The sequence below is a fragment of the Perca flavescens genome, chromosome 7 (assembly GCF_004354835.1).
Source record: "Perca flavescens isolate YP-PL-M2 chromosome 7, PFLA_1.0, whole genome shotgun sequence".
Taxonomy (NCBI): Eukaryota; Metazoa; Chordata; class Actinopteri; order Perciformes; family Percidae; genus Perca; species Perca flavescens.
The window spans coordinates 27,494,076-27,512,972 of record NC_041337.1 but is presented as its reverse complement, the minus strand read 5'-3'; the positions used below and the strand labels follow the sequence as shown (position 1 = coordinate 27,512,972).

At 41.3% G+C, this 18,897-nt stretch overlaps 1 protein-coding gene across 3 annotated transcripts; it reads left to right on the top strand.

Annotated features, from left to right (window-relative positions):
* Positions 1-517: 517 nt before the first annotated feature.
* On the top strand, positions 518-18,611 carry atp13a2 (ATPase cation transporting 13A2). Of its 3 annotated transcripts, none has more exons than XM_028583477.1 (29): positions 518-709; positions 3,450-3,526; positions 3,996-4,163; positions 4,563-4,621; positions 4,768-4,834; positions 4,913-4,992; positions 5,862-5,939; positions 6,028-6,097; positions 6,234-6,368; positions 6,474-6,540; positions 7,329-7,460; positions 8,590-8,751; positions 9,016-9,126; positions 9,288-9,334; positions 9,444-9,632; positions 9,733-9,939; positions 11,393-11,503; positions 12,249-12,405; positions 12,567-12,678; positions 12,783-12,907; positions 13,018-13,172; positions 13,761-13,853; positions 14,117-14,196; positions 15,001-15,153; positions 15,299-15,395; positions 15,667-15,890; positions 16,151-16,302; positions 17,091-17,260; positions 18,304-18,611. In XM_028583477.1, exons 1-29 carry the CDS (start codon positions 688-690, stop codon positions 18,469-18,471), a joined length of 3,468 nt encoding a protein of 1,155 aa, XP_028439278.1. In that variant the 5' UTR covers positions 518-687; the 3' UTR covers positions 18,472-18,611. The 3 variants fall into 3 exon arrangements, with proteins under 3 accessions (XP_028439278.1, XP_028439280.1, XP_028439279.1); XM_028583479.1 differs by lacking the exon at positions 518-709 and adding an exon at positions 2,843-2,904; XM_028583478.1 differs by lacking the exon at positions 518-709 and adding an exon at positions 3,166-3,243.
* Positions 18,612-18,897: the final 286 nt, after the last annotated feature.

Sequence of the window (18,897 nt, the reverse complement as noted above, 5' to 3'; positions counted from 1 at the left end):
TAAATTTCCCCTTAACTGCCGAATCGGAAGCTGTGAATCGGAAGTCAACTTCAGCGTCGTTTTAAAAAGTGCAATGCAATAGGAGAATATAGTGCCCTTTATATATAATATATATCTATATAAAAGGCACTAGGAGAATAAAAACCAGCCAAAGGGATTCACAAACTCGCAACCCTAATGTGTTCTTATAAATGGTTTATAATAAAGCTACAAAACATTAATGAATGGTTTAAAGCCTAAGTTTATACTTATCAGCACTTTACAAAGGATGACCTACAAATAAAAACAGTTTTGGTTTTCTGTGACGTTTTCACACTCCTAATACAAATGTGTAGGATATTGGCAAAAACATTCTGATAAAACTGCTAATCAGGCAAAATAAAAATATTAAATCGCATATATATTATTATTATATTAGATTAAATGATCTGCTATATGGAGGAGCTGAGCAGAAATACGGTTCCACAGTTACTGTAACTGTCGTAGCAGGCGGCATTACGGTGTTCCGACACATGGGCTCGCTTGTGACTATTTTGGACAATGCGACTTCCCGTAGGAGGGTACAGTTTATGGTTTGGGATCGTGGGATAATAATTTTTTCTGGTTATTGTCTGGTTAGGAGGCAGTCTGTCATTTAGGTTGCGATGGTGTGAAAGAAGGTAATGTGGAGGCTGTCATCGTGAGCAGATGATGGATAACGTTAGGCGTGGTAAGTGTGTTTGAATGCTGTTAACCAACCATTCACTCCCGAGAGCAGACTGAAGCTAAACAGATGTTTGCTAACCTTTTCGCTTTGCCAGACCCTCCACCAAAGCACGCTACTGTTAACTGTAAGCTAAAACCAAAAAAGAACGGTAGTTTGTAATGCACTTAGCTACAAAAGTTGACTGACTGCATGTTATATGGGGGCAACAACTGACAGAATAATCTGCTGTCAAATTATTACCCATTTTTCTTACCTTTGTCAAACTCAACACTTGCCATGGACACACTGACGTTACTCAAGTCAGTGTTGACAGGGGTTAGCTAGCTAGTTAACTTGGGTTAAGATCTTAATTGAACTACCATTTGGCAATCAATCAGGAAAATAACTTATTTTGATCAAAGCAATTAATAAGCGTTTAGTCCTTCAAGTAGTCCTTTTATTGAGTAGCTAGCTTAGTGAGAATAACTGTTCTTCAAATACAAACATGCCTAGTGGGGTGAAATTGAGTTTAAAGAGTAGTTTTACCTAAATTATAAAAAAAAAGAAAAAAATGTTTTCACCTTCTTAGCTCTAGTGGTATAGCTAAATCCAAGCAGTTTGTTTTATTTGCATGGCTGACAGTGAGATATCCATCTCTGCTTCCTCCCCATTACAATGGAGATGGGAGGAATTTCATTTGAGGCCCTCACAGCTGTGAAAAATGACCTTCAAATTCAACAGCAGCGTCTCTTTTCAGAAGCTCTTTTTTTTTTTTTTTTTTTTTTTTATAGAGTCCTCCACAGACCTCATTTAGAGCCCAACAGATAAATCAGCCTTTATGAGCTTTAGGATTTGGCTTATTTGTAGGCTGATAAGTAATTGCAGTACAGAGATGACTTACTCTAAAGATCATGTAAGTGTCAGACTGGTCCACCAACCAGGCTTTCAGTCTTGGCATTGCTTGTACTGTAGATGAAGCTGGTGTGGTGCTATTTGAGGTTAAGGGTTGTTTTTTGCACCATCAGCTCAGATGACTGCCGGGTGTCTGTGACTTGTGGATACTCGTTTCCCTTTTTCGAGATAGCAGAAATTGCTGCATAATGGTTTTGGTTATGATGAAACTGAAAGTCTGGGTAATCTACAGCTAATCGGACAATGCGGAATGAATAGTCATAGTTAGTGATGTGATATCCGCTATGGCCTTGTTGGAAGTGCTCTAAAGTGTCCCTTTGAACAGACTTATTGATTGATGCCTGGGGGACAAAGGTAATTTAAAAACAGAATGTGTCAGTCTATTTAGGTATTGTGCATGGATTGGTTACTTGAAACCAGCTGGAATTTGGCTGTAACTGTGTAGCTTTGACACACAATAAAACCATGATGAATGACTTTAAACATAAGAGCCATTTGATTGCAGACCTGATACTTCTTTTTACGCTATTCTTGGTAGAGATTGGCCTAGTTAGAACAAGGCAAGCATGTGATTTGGCAAAAATAACACATTACATTCGCCTTGATGAGCTTTCACATGATTATGCTACAATCATGTGAAAGCCTTTTATGACAAAACAGATGACTGTCTGGGCAGTGTATGTGATGTGTACTACTGTATGTAGAGGAATGCCCACACAGTACAAGCGCAACAAGTAGGACAGAATAATATAACACTTGTTCTGGTGTCCTTCACAACCAACATACTCTTATCATGAGGAATCTATTACCTTAGTGATAACTTGATGTTTAACTAATTGTTTGAATTCATGTTGATGTGTGGAATCTTTGATAAGACTGATACGTGTATGTTGGTGCCAAGGGAGAGTAAAACTGTCAAATGTATTGATGAGTTTGCCTTTCTTTATCCAAAAATATGACAATGTTGAGATGTCTGCCTTCCCTGTCAGGTTGTTGGTGTCGTCATATGACCAATAATATACTGACAACATATATACATAACACAACCGTTCATTTTTGTTTGTAGACTAGCCTATTATACAATCTTGTGTAGCGGTCCAGTCAACAGTCGTGACATTGCAACAATGTGGAATAAAAGCATTAAATGTCCTTCCTTTCCGCATATTTGTTAACAAGATTTTTTTTTTATTATTTGTCGTCAGAAATGGCTATGGGGGCTCGTGTATCAGAGTGCTTAAAATCCGGTTAAACAAGTAAAGTAGTCCGGTATCAGACGCTCGAGACACGTACGCAGTTAAAAAAGGAAGGTGGGCTACAACAGCGGCATTACTACAGTCTATATTTTTATCATTTCGTGCAAATATGCAATAATACGCACGGTTTCGAGTTGGCGGTGAGCTTATTTTTTCCCCTCAAATGTGTTTTAACACGAAATAAGTTTGTGATGATTTTCCCTACATCTTCGGATAGATGCGGAAGCGAGCATCTGGTTAAACAAACAACTTACTTTACTCCACATATTTTTTTTTTTTTTTTTTATTTCCTCGATTATTTTATACTTTTGACCTTACTACGAGTTCATAGCAAACGTATAATACTTACGGCATTTCTACAGGAGTGTTTCCATCGTACTCAGCTGTGTTTAGGTTATAGTACCTCCCACAATCTCACATATCTTCCTAAAGTTTGACTGTGTTTGTATTGTATCCTCCTATTGCAATTTGCCCGATGTACTCGACTAGAGCGTTGCAAAGGGTGTTTTGTTAGTATTGAGGGTGTGCGTTGTGTGCTTAGTTCAAACGCTGTGAGAGGAGTAGGATAGTTGTGTTAACAGTGCGTACCTGTTCTGTAGGTAGTGTGGTGGAGCCGCAGAGCGGACTCCCGTCACCCAGTCCACGAGACCCCCTGCTCAGTCCGGACTCTCACATGGTAAGACCCTCCACATTTTTTTTTTTTTTTTTTTTTACTGCTATACCTAAAATGGCCACAAGTGTGGCAAATTATGTTTGCATCCAAGACTTAGATATGGTAAAGAAAAGAAGAAAACAATGGGGAAAATACAGCAAATATAAGTGAGGTTGCGGTCTTTGTCGACAGATAAGACGGGTGAAAGCGGTAGTGTGCTTAGTTTGCTTGAATGTGGTGTGAAAACGTACAATGACACCTGTGGATGTAGAACTTTAGAGATGTGCATGGTCTCTATACTCTTGCTATATTTAACCGTCAGATACAGAGAAATCAGTGGTTTTGAACATTTTCTGTCACACTTGTTTCAGGTATCACTGTTAAAAGCCGCAGTGGAGGTTTATCATGTAAAATGGGTGCAGATATACCAGCTGTATGGAAATTAACCTTTGTTTGAATCTGAATGGACCGTCTGACTCCTTTGCCCCAACAGGATGTTCAGGGGTATAAGTGGGTACGCTGGCGGTTGTGGTTGTGTCGTCTGGCTGCCGTGCTGTCCTTGGGTGTCCTCCTGATTGTGTTTCACTGGCGCCCAAGGCTTGCTGTCCTGGCACGCTGCTGCTCCTGCCCTCTGGCTTTGGCAGATGTTCTGCTAATAAGAGTGAGGAAATAAATTAATTCCTACTTAGATTTAAAACCCACTGTCATTAATACTTACTTTTCTCTTTGCATTGCAGGAATTGCATCTGACCTGCATTTTACTTTGTCGCACATTATCCTTCTAGGTTCTTTAATAAAACCTCCTGCACTGAAATGTTAGTTTAAAAGGTTGATGTCCGAAATGCTTTTAGTCTTTTCCACATTAACATACGACTAGCTATATTTATCGGTTCTGTCTCATGACATTCTGACCACCAAGCATGAATGTTAGTGTAAGACGGTAAAGAGCACCATGTCTATGGCAGTGTTATGTGTTGTGCTCTGACTCACTGCATATCTTGGTTGGTCAAGTGCATAGTTCCAAGCAATCACACATGTATCTGTGTCGTCTTTCCTTCAGGACAGTTTTGGCCAGCAGCATGTGGTGGAGGTCCTCACAGAGGAGATGGATTGCAGCAGGTCAGCTACATGTCTCTATCCTCTCACAGCATTACCTTTTTAGCGTTTCAACACATACCTGAAAAAAAACTAACAAAAGTCAGATAAAAGTAAAAAAAAAAAAAAAACTGTATGTAGCCTCTACCTACTTGCTTTGTCCCTTTCAGTTTGGAAATGGTGGTAGAGCTGGAGGAAATTGAATGGAGAGATACAGTTCAGCTGCACAAGGAGGAGGTAAGGAAGAAGTCAGCAGAATGATGTGCTGAGTGATCTTCATTTACCAGACTAAAAGTGACCATTATTGTGTTACAGAAAACGCTGCTGCGCTACTACCTGTTTAAAGGACTGCGCTACATCTGGCTGGGCAGGAAAGGAGCTTTCTGTCGTGTCAGGTACTAAAACAGGAAAAAGAGGAACACGGCACTGAGTACCGAACAGCTAGATTCATCCTGTATATTTGTATCGAGACTGTTTTTAGGCACTGCTACTTTCTTATTGTACTCAGTTATGTTCTCAATATACAGCTAGAAAGTAAAATTAGTGCTGTCAAACGATTAAATATTTAATCGCGATTAATCTCATTAATGTCATAGTTAACTCACAATTAATCGCACATTTTATCTGTTCTAAATGTCCCTTGATTTCTTTTTTTTCTCATTTTAATGCTCTTATCAACATGGAAAAGTGGATCGGCTTGCTTTGTGCTTTTGTCAACTGACTTTGATGAGGGGGCGGAGAATTTGCACCAGCTGTGTGCTTGGCCATCAAGTGGTATTTCAGACTGGACGTGCTGCGATGATAGCTCAGTTCACAACGACAAAACACACACATCACTTGTCAATGGAACCATTTGGCTTCTTTTTAAAAGTAAACTTTCCATTCAGAATCTTATTGGCATCCATTTTGGCGTCTCACGCTCACCATCCACTCAAAACCTAAAGTTAGCCTACTACTCTTTGGCCGGCTCGCAAGCCCAAACAAGTGTGTGCAGCGTGCCTGTTGTCTTGTTTCCGCTCTAGCTAGATCCGGTGTGGTGTTGTAGTTTTTCTAACGTTACTAGTTGTTGCAACAGCATGTGAAAAAAACTACAAAGTTTGCTAGGCCAAAAAGAACGTTAATCTCGCGATTTAAAAAAAAAAAAGGGACACCGTGAAAATGGGTTTGTGTTAACGCCGTTAATAACGTGTTTAACTGACAGCACTAAGTAAAATATTTCCTTTTTATTAACTATAATGTTGAAACCTTCCATCTTTATTTGTAGTGTCCTCAATGAGGACTGGACCTGCAATGACGTGTATAGCTTCCAAAAGGGCCTGAGTCACCTGGAGCAAAGCCTCAGGTAGGAAAGGATGCACGCGTGGGGAAATAAACAGACTCTTTATTCTCAGAGGGCACTGCGGAGTAATTCATGACATGAATTCTTTCAGGAGACTCATGTATGGGCCGAATCTTATTGATGTGCAGGTGAAGTCTTACGTGAAACTGCTGTTTGAGGAGGTGAGATGGAAGATCTGTCTTTTTTTTTAAATGATGGTTTGGAATGTTTTAAGTGATATTTTGTTCCAAATCCAGGTGAAGTATCAATTTGAACTTGCTCCTTCCTTCTGTCTCTCTTTTGATCTGCCCACTTTAGGTCCTCAACCCGTTCTATGTGTTCCAAGTGTTCAGCATCACCCTGTGGATTGTCGACAATTACTATTATTACGCCATTTGTATATTTATTATCTCCATTTTATCCATCGGTATCTCACTTTATGAGATCCGCAAGGTGAGCCTGTAGTGGGATATTCAATCTGATTAAAATATATGTGTTTAGCTCAGGTAATGGATGGTAAATATTATTATATAAATCTTATTTGACCGTACTCCACAGCAAAGCGTCACTCTTCGCTACATGGCCCGGTTGGTCACTAATGTCACAATACGGAGAAACTCAGGAGGTGGGTTTTTGCAAATCTATTCTTCTCCTAATGTGAATTTCTTGTAGTTTCAGAAAATGATCTATGTGGATTTGTTACGCGATTGATATATGTAGGGTTTTGTTCACCCTTTGTACTGTTGCTAACCATCCTGCTATGACCACAGTCTACCGATCTTCTAATGGCTACTTCCAGCAAGATAATGCGCCATGTCACAAAGCTCAAATCATCTCAAACTAGTTTCTTGAAAGTGACAATGAGTTCTTTGTACTCAAATGGCCTCCACAGTCACCAAATCACAGATCCCCTCAAATACTGAGGAATTTCTACTTTAAACCATTGATAGTGTCTTCTACGGGGAACATCACTGACTAGTATGGAAATGGCACAGAACAGGACTGTGAGCCCTGCAGAGAGTGTTTTGTTTGTTTCCCACTCTGCTTAAAGGATATTTACACCAGGGGCTGCAAGAAAAGAAGGCTAGGAGAATCATTAAAGATCCATACCACGCGTGTAACAGCCTATTCTCCATGTTGAGGTTGGGAAGAGTTAGTTTCTTCAAAATTTGCCATTCTATGGGCAGACCTCAGCGTCACGGTAGCAAGCCTTTAACTAGCTAAACCAGCTTACAGGCCTCTGAAAAATATAGTATGGCTGTCCCCCGTTCCCACTTCCATGGTAAGCAAGTAACCGTGAAGCCTTTTAGGAATGTTTTGAAAGAACATTTTTCCTTTTTTAAGTCAAGTCATTCTGCATTAAACCCAGAACTCTCTACAAGGACATTTATTCCTGGCTGTGTGTTTTCTCAGTGGAGGAGCTTGTTAGCTCGGAGGAACTGGCCCCCGGCGACTGTCTAATCATCCCTCAGGAAGGTCTGCTGCTGCCCTGTGATGCGGCCCTGCTGGCTGGGGAGTGTCTGGTCAACGAAAGTATGCTCACAGGTGATCAACAAAACTCGACAACAATACAACGCAGAGCGTAACTGTTTTCCACTTTTAATGTAGGATTTAATTAAAAAAGCTGGGGTTATGTTACATTTCACAACCTTGAGGCTAATTAGAGTCACAAATTGGCCATCAAAGGTGATTTTCAAGATGACTGCACATTGGCGCTAGTTCATCAAAGGGATTAACTGGTATATAACCTTGTGGTGGTGAGGGTTCCAGCCTTTGATTTCTCGCCCCTCCGTGAATATGGTATTGTAAAAAGTGAGATTCCCATGTCATTTTTGATTAGAAAGCAGGTTGAGGTGCTATATAAATACTGTAAGTAGGTAAGTATCAAAACGCTCAATCCACAGAGAAATGCACACAGCCCGTATTCGGAAACTGTGGCTTTTTAAATGAGCCGTCGGGACTTTCGTACTGTTATGAAGTCAAGTCTATATAGGGGTGGGCATCGTTCAAAATCTTTCGATCCAGTGCAAGTTTCGATACCTCAGTTTTGATGCCGGTTCCATAACGATACTTTTTTCGATACCATATGTTTTAAAATCCACACAACACAAAACTTTTATTTTCCACCTTAATTGTGAATCAGAACAGATATCAAAATTGCAATTACGGTGCAGACCCTCATAGCGCAGATGCAGAACATCCAATCAGAGCAGACTGGGCCTTTTTGGGAGGAAGTCTTAAAGAGACAAGCCCTAAAACGGAGCCTTTCAGACAGAGGGTGAATACAGACATTATGAGACAAATAATGCGTTTTTTGAACATTAAAGCATGTAAACTTCTTCTATTAGAAACCCAAAATACAAGTATGGACCTAAAAATGAGCATAATATGGAACCTTTTAACAAAAAAGTAAAACCAAATTGCAATTCAATATAATTTCTGGCTAGAAAAACAAATACTCAGTCTCCCATTTTCTTGTTCCATTTAGAGTGAATGTTTGATTTGTACCAAAATCCAATTTCTGTTCTTTAAAACCAATTCAGCATCAAGATAAAAGCCTTTGCAAATGGCATTCATGATGCCAACTCTTTTCACAGTCTGTGCCTCCAGCTTGTTCTACATCTTCCTGTGAGGTGTCACTGTGTTCATCTGTTCTCATGCTTCCTGTGTCCAGGTGAAAGTGTCCCAGTGCTAAAGACACCACTGCTAGCTGGTGAGGGGAGGTACAGCTCAGAGACTGAGCGCAGACACACCCTGTTCTGTGGTACCCAGCTCATTCAGGCCAAAGGGGGAGGGCCGGGAGGCAGCGGTGCTGTTGCTGTGGTCACAAGCACCGGTGAGTAGAGACACTGAGGATCTGAGTCTGTAACATTTTAGTGAGATGTCAGTTAAGAGTTAAAGGTAACCTGTGTAGTTGTGGACCTCTAGTCTGCAATGCAGTTGATGCGTTTTTTTAGGCTTCAAGGATACACACAATACTTTGTGCGAGTAACACTATACACAGAAATTTGTTAAGAAGGAAATGCCACAGGACACCTTTTGAGATCTTATGTTTGCTCTCCAAGTCAAGCCAGTTCTCCTGCTTATATCTCATCCTCAGGGTTTTTCACAGCCAAAGGTAACCTGGTCAGCTCCATTTTGTATCCTCATCCAACCGACTTCCGCTTCTACCAAGATTCTGCTAAGTTCCTGCTCATCCTTGGTTTTGTTGGTAAGAGCTTTAACAGCGACCTGCCTAATTTTGTTTCAAGAGTGTATGAAGAACTGAGTTACTCAGGGATATGTATTTCAAGCCTTTTTTTATTTTTACCTATAATTCAATTATAGTTGAACATTAATAAATTCTTAACAATGTTTTTCTTCTTGCTACAGCTTTGGTTGGCAGCATTTACAGCTTTGCGGTCCTCTTCAAATCGGGTGTAAGTGCAAGCCACAATGCAAAGACCAAATCTTTTCTGGCCTGTCTTTAGTTGGCATGCCAACAATAAAGAAAGTGATATCACTGAATTGTTCTGGGTGTGTGTCCAGGCGACCTGGCTGGAGTTGGTGATTATGAGCCTGGATGTTGTGACCATCGCAGTGCCTCCTGCCCTATCTGCAGCCATCACCACTGGCACTATATATGCCCAACGCAGGCTGAAGAGCCAGGGCGTCTTTTGCATCAGTCCACCACGCATCAACATCTGTGGCAAGGTCTCACTCTTCTGCTTTGACAAGGTGAGGGGGATTCCATTAGCTAAAGTCTACTGTGTATGTGGAGAACAGCTGTGGCCACATGTTGAAGTTGCCTTTCATCAGAGTGCTTTTGTTTCTCCAGACAGGGACTCTTACGGAGGACGGTATGGATGTGTGGGGAGTGATGGAGGGGGGACCTGCCGGTTTCTCAGAGCTGGTCCCAGATCCCAGACTCCTGCCCCCAGGCCCCATGCTCTCAGGCCTGGCCTGCTGTCACACTGTGACGCTGTTGCAAGGACAGCCTCTCGGAGACCCTCTGGAGCTCAAGATGGTCGAGTCCACTGGTTGGGTATGACACTATAAAGTTATTTTATTTGATTGAGGTACTTGACTAGAACTGGGTAAAAAACCTTTTGTCATTTAAAGGCGCACTATGAGTTCCTGCATTGTTTCAGTGCAATATCATTTTTGTCTTAAATCGTAGGCATCTCTCCTTGATCCGCTAGCTGCCCGCCCCCTGAATACACTGTGAAAAAACCCGGTCTCGGGAAGACAACACAGTAATGGCGTTTTTCCATTACATGGTACCTGCTCGAATCGCCTCGACTCTACTCGCCTCGACTCGCTGTGCGTCCGTTTTCCATTGCAGATTTTAGTATCGCCTCAGCGTGGCTGGTCGTCATAGCGACTGCCGTGGGTGTGGCTTAGTAGCTTGCTTTTCCCATTGACATATCCCCGACGCATTTCCTGGTTCTCCGTCTCCGTAAACAACATGATATCAAAGAGATAGTTAACGTTTACTGCTCCCGATTTCCCACCGACGCGTTGCTGCGACGTGTAGTTACATTTTTCAAGAGGTGCACGTCGGGTTATGGCGCAGACGCAGAGGGGTCTGTGAGTGTACACACTTGATTCTACGCCGAAGCATAAAAAGGCCATTAGTCAGTTAGTCATGACAGTTACGGAAACATGGGGGGGATGGGCGAGCTTGCTCTGTTTTGTTTGACATTTACTTGGAACGTCAACAGAAGTGACTATGCAGGAACTCATAGTGTACCGTTAAAGCTGTAGTGCATAGTTTCTGTCGCCCCCATGAGGAATTCTAAGTAATGACAACAAAATACTTGCACCTGTTAAAATCAACAACAATGTTCCGTACACCTTTTAAGAGTGGGTAAAGATTCCAAGTCCAGTATGCCCTGCGTGAAAGGAAAAGGCAGATTTAACCAGCTCTTTTTGGATGGTTGGGACCATGAGAAGAACCGTCTCTGATGATCTAGTGTTAAAGTTACTGGAGTAATATGTCAGTAAGCTGGATATGTACTGCCTTAATTTACCCAGTAAAGCTTTTGCAATAAAAAAATTAACATATGGGTTTTTCCTCCTTTTTAAACAAAGTGAAGTCCATTGAGCCATTTCATATACATGATGTATACGGAAGCTTGCACCAGTTACAAACAGCAAGGCATCCAGTTTTTTCAAAAGAGCTGAAGATGCATGTAAATAAATTACATCACCATAGTATAACATTGAAAAAAAGACTATTTTTGGACTATTTATTTCTAGCAATAAAAGGCAAACTTTTTAAAAGGCCATTTTTCCCTGTCAGTGTGAACAGATATTGCAAATATGTTTATTCTAAAAACATTGTTTGCACACCAGGGACATTGCAAGAACCACTTTTTGTTTTAAAGTGCCTCAAGTGACTGCAGATCCATTCTCCAACGCATAACCTATCATCTCACTGTGAACTTCTTTTATAATATTAATCTAAATCAGTATCTTTGTGTATATTTTCCCAGACACTCCAGGAGCCAGAGGGAGATGGAAATGTGCTGGATGCAGAGTTTGGAGGCCACAGAGTTTTGGCTGTTTTGAGTCCGCCTACTCAACAGCCTCAAGCTCAAGGAGCTGTGAGTGTCCCTACCATCACTCTCATATTAGTCTATATCCACAATTTTCCACTTCCGGGATTGCTCCAGTGCCGCCTGAAATTCCGCCATATTTCACTCTTTTCGGCCGGATGTCTGTTACCTTACGCTTTCTTTGTGTTATAATTTTAAAATCCAGTCGATTTCTGAGGACTATGGTTAACTGCTCCTCAGATCTCTGCAGGGTAAATCCAGACAGCTAGCTAGACTATCTGTCCAATCTGAGTTTTCTGTTGCTCGACGAAAACAACCTTTGAACGTACACGTTCCACCAAAACCAGTTCCTTCCCGAGGCTATTTTGCAGCAGCACCGGGGCTCCGTCCGGCACTTGGCTCCACCCAAGACAATTGTGATTGGTTTAAAGAAATGCCAGTAAACCAGAGCATGTTTTTCTCCCATCCTGGAATGCTGTGTGGACTAGCCAGACCCTCCTCCGCAGCGCTGTGCAGGAAGGTCTGGCAAAGCGAGACTACTCTCATATTGACTGATCAGTAGAGCTTTTGCGTCAAATCCCCTTAACTGCTGTATTGATCTTTCCATTACTTAACCTTAGTGTTATATTTTGACATTGTGGCTAATGTATGTAATTGCAAACTGAATTAAATTCAAATTAGGTGAAGAAAAGTTGGTACATCAGCACTAAGTCCCTTCCACTTCTTAGTCAATATCGGTCTAGAGTTTTCAGTTATGCATAACTGATATTCTTCTCTTTCATTTGGCTGTCAGTCCACAAGCGAGGCAGTGGCCATTGTTCAGAGGTTTCCCTTCTCCTCGGCACTGCAGAGGATGAGTGTGGTGACGGTGGCCCGCGGCGGACGTTCGGCTCTCGCATTCATGAAAGGATCCCCAGAAATGGTGGCTAGTCTCTGCCGAGCACAAACTGGTCAGGAACTTAATATTAATAATATAATAATACCATCCCATGTGTTAATATACAACTAATGCAGGATATATATTTTTTGTGTTTTGGATTGAAATTAATTTTGCATTGTGTCTACTCTTTTACATTACATTTATACTAAATGGGATGCTTTATGTTAACAGTGCCAGGACAGTTCTCCAGCAAACTGCACAGTTTCTCCAGTGAAGGTCTCAGAGTTCTTGCACTCGCCTATAAACCAGTAGACGGGAACACTGACTTAAGCACCATTGAACGGTGAGAACCCTGTCTGAGTTTCTGGCTTGTCTGTGGCTCCAAAGCTCCTTTAAAAATGAATTTCTCTACACCTGAAGCGTGTTGTAAATGCAGCCTTTCCACAGAGGGGAGGTAGAGAAAGACATGCAGTTCCTGGGCTTGATGATGATGAAGAATCTGGTGAAGCCAGAGAGTGCCCAGGTTATTAACATGCTGAGACTGGCACACCTTCGCAGTGTCATGGTCACTGGTGAGAGATATTTTGCATTATTATATTATCATTAAGGCATTATTATTGCAGGCATCTTAAATGCCATCAACACCATCATGTCAAATCCCGTTTTGTCTTTCCTCACATAGGGGACAACATTTTAACTGCAGTCAGTGTAGCAAAAAGCTGTGGGATGGTAGGATTTGATGACAAGGTGATATTCGTCAATGCAACCCCTCCCACTGCCCAGTCCATACCCACCCTGAGGTTCAGCCTGGAAGACAGAGGGGAGGTCATCACTCAGGTCGGTCCTACTCAGACACGCTGCAGTACACTGACTGCTCGTCAGTCTGGTTAAAGGTGCAGTAAGCGACGTTAATTCAAAACACTTTTTGCCAAATTCAGCGACTATATCCTCATGGTCACCTAGCTCTCTGTTTTCTACGTGCGCTGAAAATGAATCTGGTGTTAATACACAGCCATTGCTGTGTAAATGGAAAACAAACAGAAAGGAGTGCACAAGCCACAAAACATTCCAGCCAATCGACAACAGGCGGCGGCAGTTTATGGAAGAGGGGAGGCAGCATGTGAATGTGCCGGCCGGCCGGCCAGTAGGTATTTATCCCTGAATCTGGGGGGCGGAGCTTCAACAATCTTTGCGCAGCATTGCTTACTGCACCTTTAAGTCTCTGCTGTTCTCTGTTGTCAGAATATATCTTCGACCGATATGGGAAAGGGAGAATCATGGTTCTGTCAATCATGATTAAGTAGTTATCAGGATAGCACACACAATGAGCACAATCATTACCTACTCTTTATTTATTTTTATTTTTTTAAACTGGGAGGATCCATTTTGGCTGCTGTTATTAATGCTTTTCTTTACTCCTCTCAGGGCCTGTACCAGGGTGGTTTTGACTATCACTTGGCTATTAATGGCAAGTCCTTTGCTGCCCTCTGTGATCACTTCCCTGAGTATTTGCCAAAGGTAATGTATGCTATGTAATCCCAGCAGGAATGTTCTACTATATTCCCCTAATCTGCCAATTAAATGACACACGCATACAACAACTAGAGGAGTAGTGACGGGGACAGTGATTTAACGAAATTATAATTTGGTTCAAACTGAGGCATTATGCTGTCAGCCTGTATTTCAAGCAACATTTACCTTTTAAATTACAAAGATGATGATTATAAAATCAAGATGGGATTAATTGTTTGTCAACTTTTCTTGACATGCTGTCATTGTAGGTTTTGCTGCGAGCCACAGTATTTGCACGCATGGCTCCTGACCAGAAAACCCAGCTAGTGAAGGAGTTGCAGAAACTTAAGTAAGTTCAGACATAAAAGGGCTCGAGTTTTCAGTTATGCATAACTGATACTAACTTTATTTTATTCTCATCAGAGTGGAAAAGCCTATAAAGTACTAAGAGATACAGACACTCTATATAGCTATATATAGCAGTCTATCATCTATTTGTGGAATCCACATAAAATGTTGCATCTGAAGTTAAGGGCTTCCACTAGTTGCACGATACATAATCACAAGTCTAGTATTTGTCATTTTAATACCAGTAATTTGTATAATTAAACAACGGGCTACTACTTGACTTAAAGTGCTCATATTGTGCTTTTTGGCTTTTCCCCTTTATTGTGTTATATATCTTTTTGTGCACGGTATAGGTTTACAAAGTGAAAAAGCCCAAAGTCCACCCAAAGGGACCATACCATACCTTACCATCTTCCATAGAAAACACTGTTCACAAACTGCTCCAAACGGTCTATTGTAGTCCAGCCTTTACTTAAGTGACGAACGTGCGTCACTTTGTAACACGTTATAATATAATGCAGAGCGTGAGGGAGCATGCTCTGCAACTGACTAGCTAGCAGTACTTACTGCGCATGTGCGACTCCCAACAAAGATGGAACAGAAGTGTGATGTCTCACTCTGTAGCTAGAACAGAGAGTTCAACACACAGGGTGAAAAGAGGAGCCGCAGCAATGTGCAGTACAACAAAAATATGGTGTTTTCTGAAAATTAAACCACATAAACCTATTCTGGAACAACTTCTAAATACAATTATGAACCTGAAAATGAGCATAATATGAGCACTTTTAAATACTCTCTACCACAGCTACAAGGTGGGCATGTGTGGGGACGGGGCCAACGATTGCGGGGCCCTGAGAGCTGCTGATGTTGGGGTTTCTCTGTCTGAAGCCGAGGCTTCAGTCGCGTCACCTTTCACTTCCAAGACTGAAAACATCAGCTGTGTGCCGCTGCTTATCAGGTGAGGAAGTAGGAGGCATTGAGTTAGAATAGCAGGGTAAATATGGATGACGTCTTTGAAAACAAACCAAACCAGTAATGTTCGTGGTAGCGTACCTGCAGCAGACAAAAATATTAACTCATTTTTTTTCTCCTTGTCTGTACAGAGAGGGCCGGTGTTCTCTGGTCACCTCCTTCAGTCTCTTTAGATACATGGCCAGTTACAGCCTCATTCAGTTCTGCGCTGTTCTCACCCTCTACACAGTGAGTAGCAGTGGAGCTCATTACACTCTCACAAAAGTCCATCATATTGCTGCCATTCATTTGTATTTCTGTCAAGTCAATTCTTATAAAAAAACAAAAAGAAAAAAGAAAGAATTGTAAGCGTAACAATTTCATGTATTTTAATCCAAAGCCATTTGTTTGCACCTCTATCAGCTTTCAACATGTCACACTGACGCTCTAAATGCATGCCATACCGATCACCGAAGCATTGCTTACAGGGCTTACAATGAAACGTGACTTGTGTGTCCAGGTGAGGACGAGGTTGTCCGACGTGCAGTTCTTGCTTTGTGACTTGTTTCTGGTGACGTCCCTGGCCATTGTGATGGGGAGAGGGGGCCCCAGTGACAAGCTGGACCCCTCCAGACCCTCAGCCAGTCTGCTGTCCCTGCCTGTGCTGGGCAGCCTCTTCATCCACACCTGCGTGATTGTTCTGGGCCAGCTGGCTGCGCTCTTCATCACCAACTCTCAGGACTGGTCAGTAAAAAAGACACGCATGCAAAGAGCTTTCATTTTAATTCAGAATTTCCTAAAGAAAGATGTTACATTTGTTTTTACATTCACTGAACAAAATCCAATATCTCAGATTTAGAAAAGGACAAACCATCCCATTTACACTTGATGCACTTTGATACACTGTTCATCCCTGTATTATTATTATTATTATTATTATTATTATTACTATTTTATTTTTTTTTTTTTTTTTTTTATATATTATTTATTTTTTATTTTTTTAGGTACGTTCCAATCAATTCAACAAGGATTGGCGCAGCCAATCTGCCAAACATGGAGGACACCAGTGTGTTTGCCTTATCAGGTTTCCAGTACATCATCATGGCTGTGGTGGTCACCAAGGGATACCCTCACAAGAAACCCTTATACTACAATTGTGAGTCATCAGAAATGTACAAGGATGACGATTTGGGGTTGGAATAAACTGACAACAATGAAAAAACGAATTTCTCAGCTTTATTACTTCTACCGAGGAGGTTATATTTTCGGGGGTTTTTTGTCAGCAGGATTATGGAAAAACTTGGTGGAAAGATAGAGGGAGCACGGTGGCTCAGTGGTTAGTACTTCTGCCTCACAGCAAGAAGGTTCTGGGTTTTGAACCCAGGTTGTCTCAGGCCTTTCTGTTTGGAGTTTGCATGTTCTCCCTGTGCTTGCATGGGTTTCCTCCGGGTGCTCCGGTTTCTTCCCACCATTACTACAGTTGAAAATGAAGCATTTTGGTGCAGATCCGAATCTGGGGCCAATGCCCAGATTATTTTTTTACTTTTTTAACATTGCAAGATAGAGCATGGCCTCGGGAGATGCCCTTCTAGTTAAATATAACTGTAGCAGCTAAGCCTAAACGTTAAAGCCACTGGGGGGCTGCAGCCGCCGTAGCACAGTAGAGTTATAACTCTCCCACTTATGCTCATTGCCTTTTTTCTTAGTGAAAACGGTTTTCTGGTTGTTACATAAAAGAATCCATAACGGTCCATAAATCTTCATACAAGCAAACATTTCACATATACAACAACTAGCCAGCATGGCTTGGTGTTGCGGTTTTGTGCTCCTCCACCACAGCACAAAGGTGACGCCTAATGGGCTCCTACAATAATATTACAAGTGAAACTTATTTAAGATTTATGACTTTAAACTCAGGTGTGTTTTTTCTTCTTATCTTTCCAGGGATTTTCCTCTGTGTCCTATTGATCCTCTTTGCCCTGATGACCTGGCTGGTGTTGAATCCTGGGCCTGCCCTTAAAATACTTAAACTGTACGACTTCTTTGATATGAATTTCAAAATGCTGCTCGTCGCTCTGGCTGCTCTTAACTTCCTCATTTGTTTTTTTGTGGAGGTGAGTGATGACATTAAACTTTGATATTCCCTCTTCTGACAATTGTTAATGAAACATTGCTGTTTCAATCATTAGCTCCAACATTAACCAGATGAGACGCATGACAGTCTGTGGATATAACTGATGTTGGGGTTCTCCATGATGCTTAACATTACACTTATACCCCAACCAAAATTTATCTTTGAAGACCCTCTAAAAGGCCAGAAAGACAGCTATAAAAAGTCTGTAATATTCTCCTTAAGTTCATCTTGAGTTTATGTCAGTTACTATTGACATCAACGGTGACATGTTTTAATGGTGGAAAAGGTAAAAAAAATGTCCATAGTAACTTCTTCATGCTCAATACAAAATACGTATATACTGTGCAGCACACCCCTCAAAAGTTTGACCCTGATAAATACTTTGGGCTTTAATAGCTGTGACTTATGTTGGAGCTCAAAACTCCTTACACCTTCCCCACCTCCACTTACTGCTGAAGCTATTGTTGTTATTGTTGACTTGATAACGCTCACTCTGACATCTCTCCATTAGTGCATGTATAGGTTCTGAGCATGTGTGTCTAATTCAGACCTGTGTGTAATAACAACAGAGTGAAAACATTGGAATTTCCCCTTGCGGGATTAATAAAGTATAAATTATAAGCACCAACTTTCAAGTATGACGACAGTCATCTCGGATCTCGTACAATTACGTGTATCTAAATCCTCAGATTTTTCTGCCAAGTACAGTATAACTTGAATAACCAGCATACACAATACTGGGTGACAACAGGCTCCATGCTAACACAACGCACAACTATAACTTTCTAATCTAGAAAGACAGGAATGTCAGCTAGCACTTCATTTAGCGTCGGCTCCCTGCCATGGTTTACTGGGACAGTTGGATAGAACTTGGCTGCTAGTCAAAATGTCTGCTCTTAAAAAAGGCATGTTTTGTCGTTTTCATCATTAATAGATAAGTACTCCAAATGGACAATCTGTTTTAAGCTTAGTATATTCCTAAAGGCTCTTGTTAACCGTACAGTTTCTGTTTTTTACCCCCAGGTGCTGATAGATTTGGGTATCCTGAACTGTCTTCGGGCGCTGCGTAGGAGGCGCGAATCCAAGAAACAGTATAAACGTCTGAACATCCTTCTGTCTGAATCCCCCTCATGGCCGCCCCTTAATCAAACCCTGTCACCCAGAGATTACACAGTCATCCAATTTAGCTAGCATCTGCTTGCCCCTCTGTTGGACACTGTCGTGACCCAAGCCAAACGATGCTGTGGATGTCGGTGTTACATTCTCAACTTGATCAACAATACAAAGTCATGTTTACCTTTGATTAATAAAAACTATTTTTATTTAAACTACTTATGTGTTTTGAAAGATGTTTTGTATTTTCTGTGTGATTTTAATAGTGTAGTCCTGCAGGTGTTAAAGGACAATATGGCACTTTTGGGTTTGCATGTTTAGCCAATTAAAGAGTTAATTTAAGCATTTTCTCGCGATCTGACCTGATACATACAGTAGTTTAGGTTGGATTTGTCCAGGTTTTGAGATTTCTGCCTTCTCCCCAATATAGTAGAGGTGAAATTAATTTCACGCTCAAAGCTTTAAATATTTAAAATGTTCATTTTATTTTTTCCCCCCAATAAT

Coding starts and splice junctions, on each gene's coding strand:
- atp13a2 (XM_028583477.1), top strand. CDS start 688: ATGATGGATAACGTTAGGCGTG. Junction 4,622..4,767: donor GAGGAGATGGATTGCAGCAG/GTCAGCTACATG, acceptor TGTCCCTTTCAG/TTTGGAAATGGTGGTAGAGC. Junction 13,173..13,760: donor GAGGGGAGGTCATCACTCAG/GTCGGTCCTACT, acceptor TACTCCTCTCAG/GGCCTGTACCAGGGTGGTTT.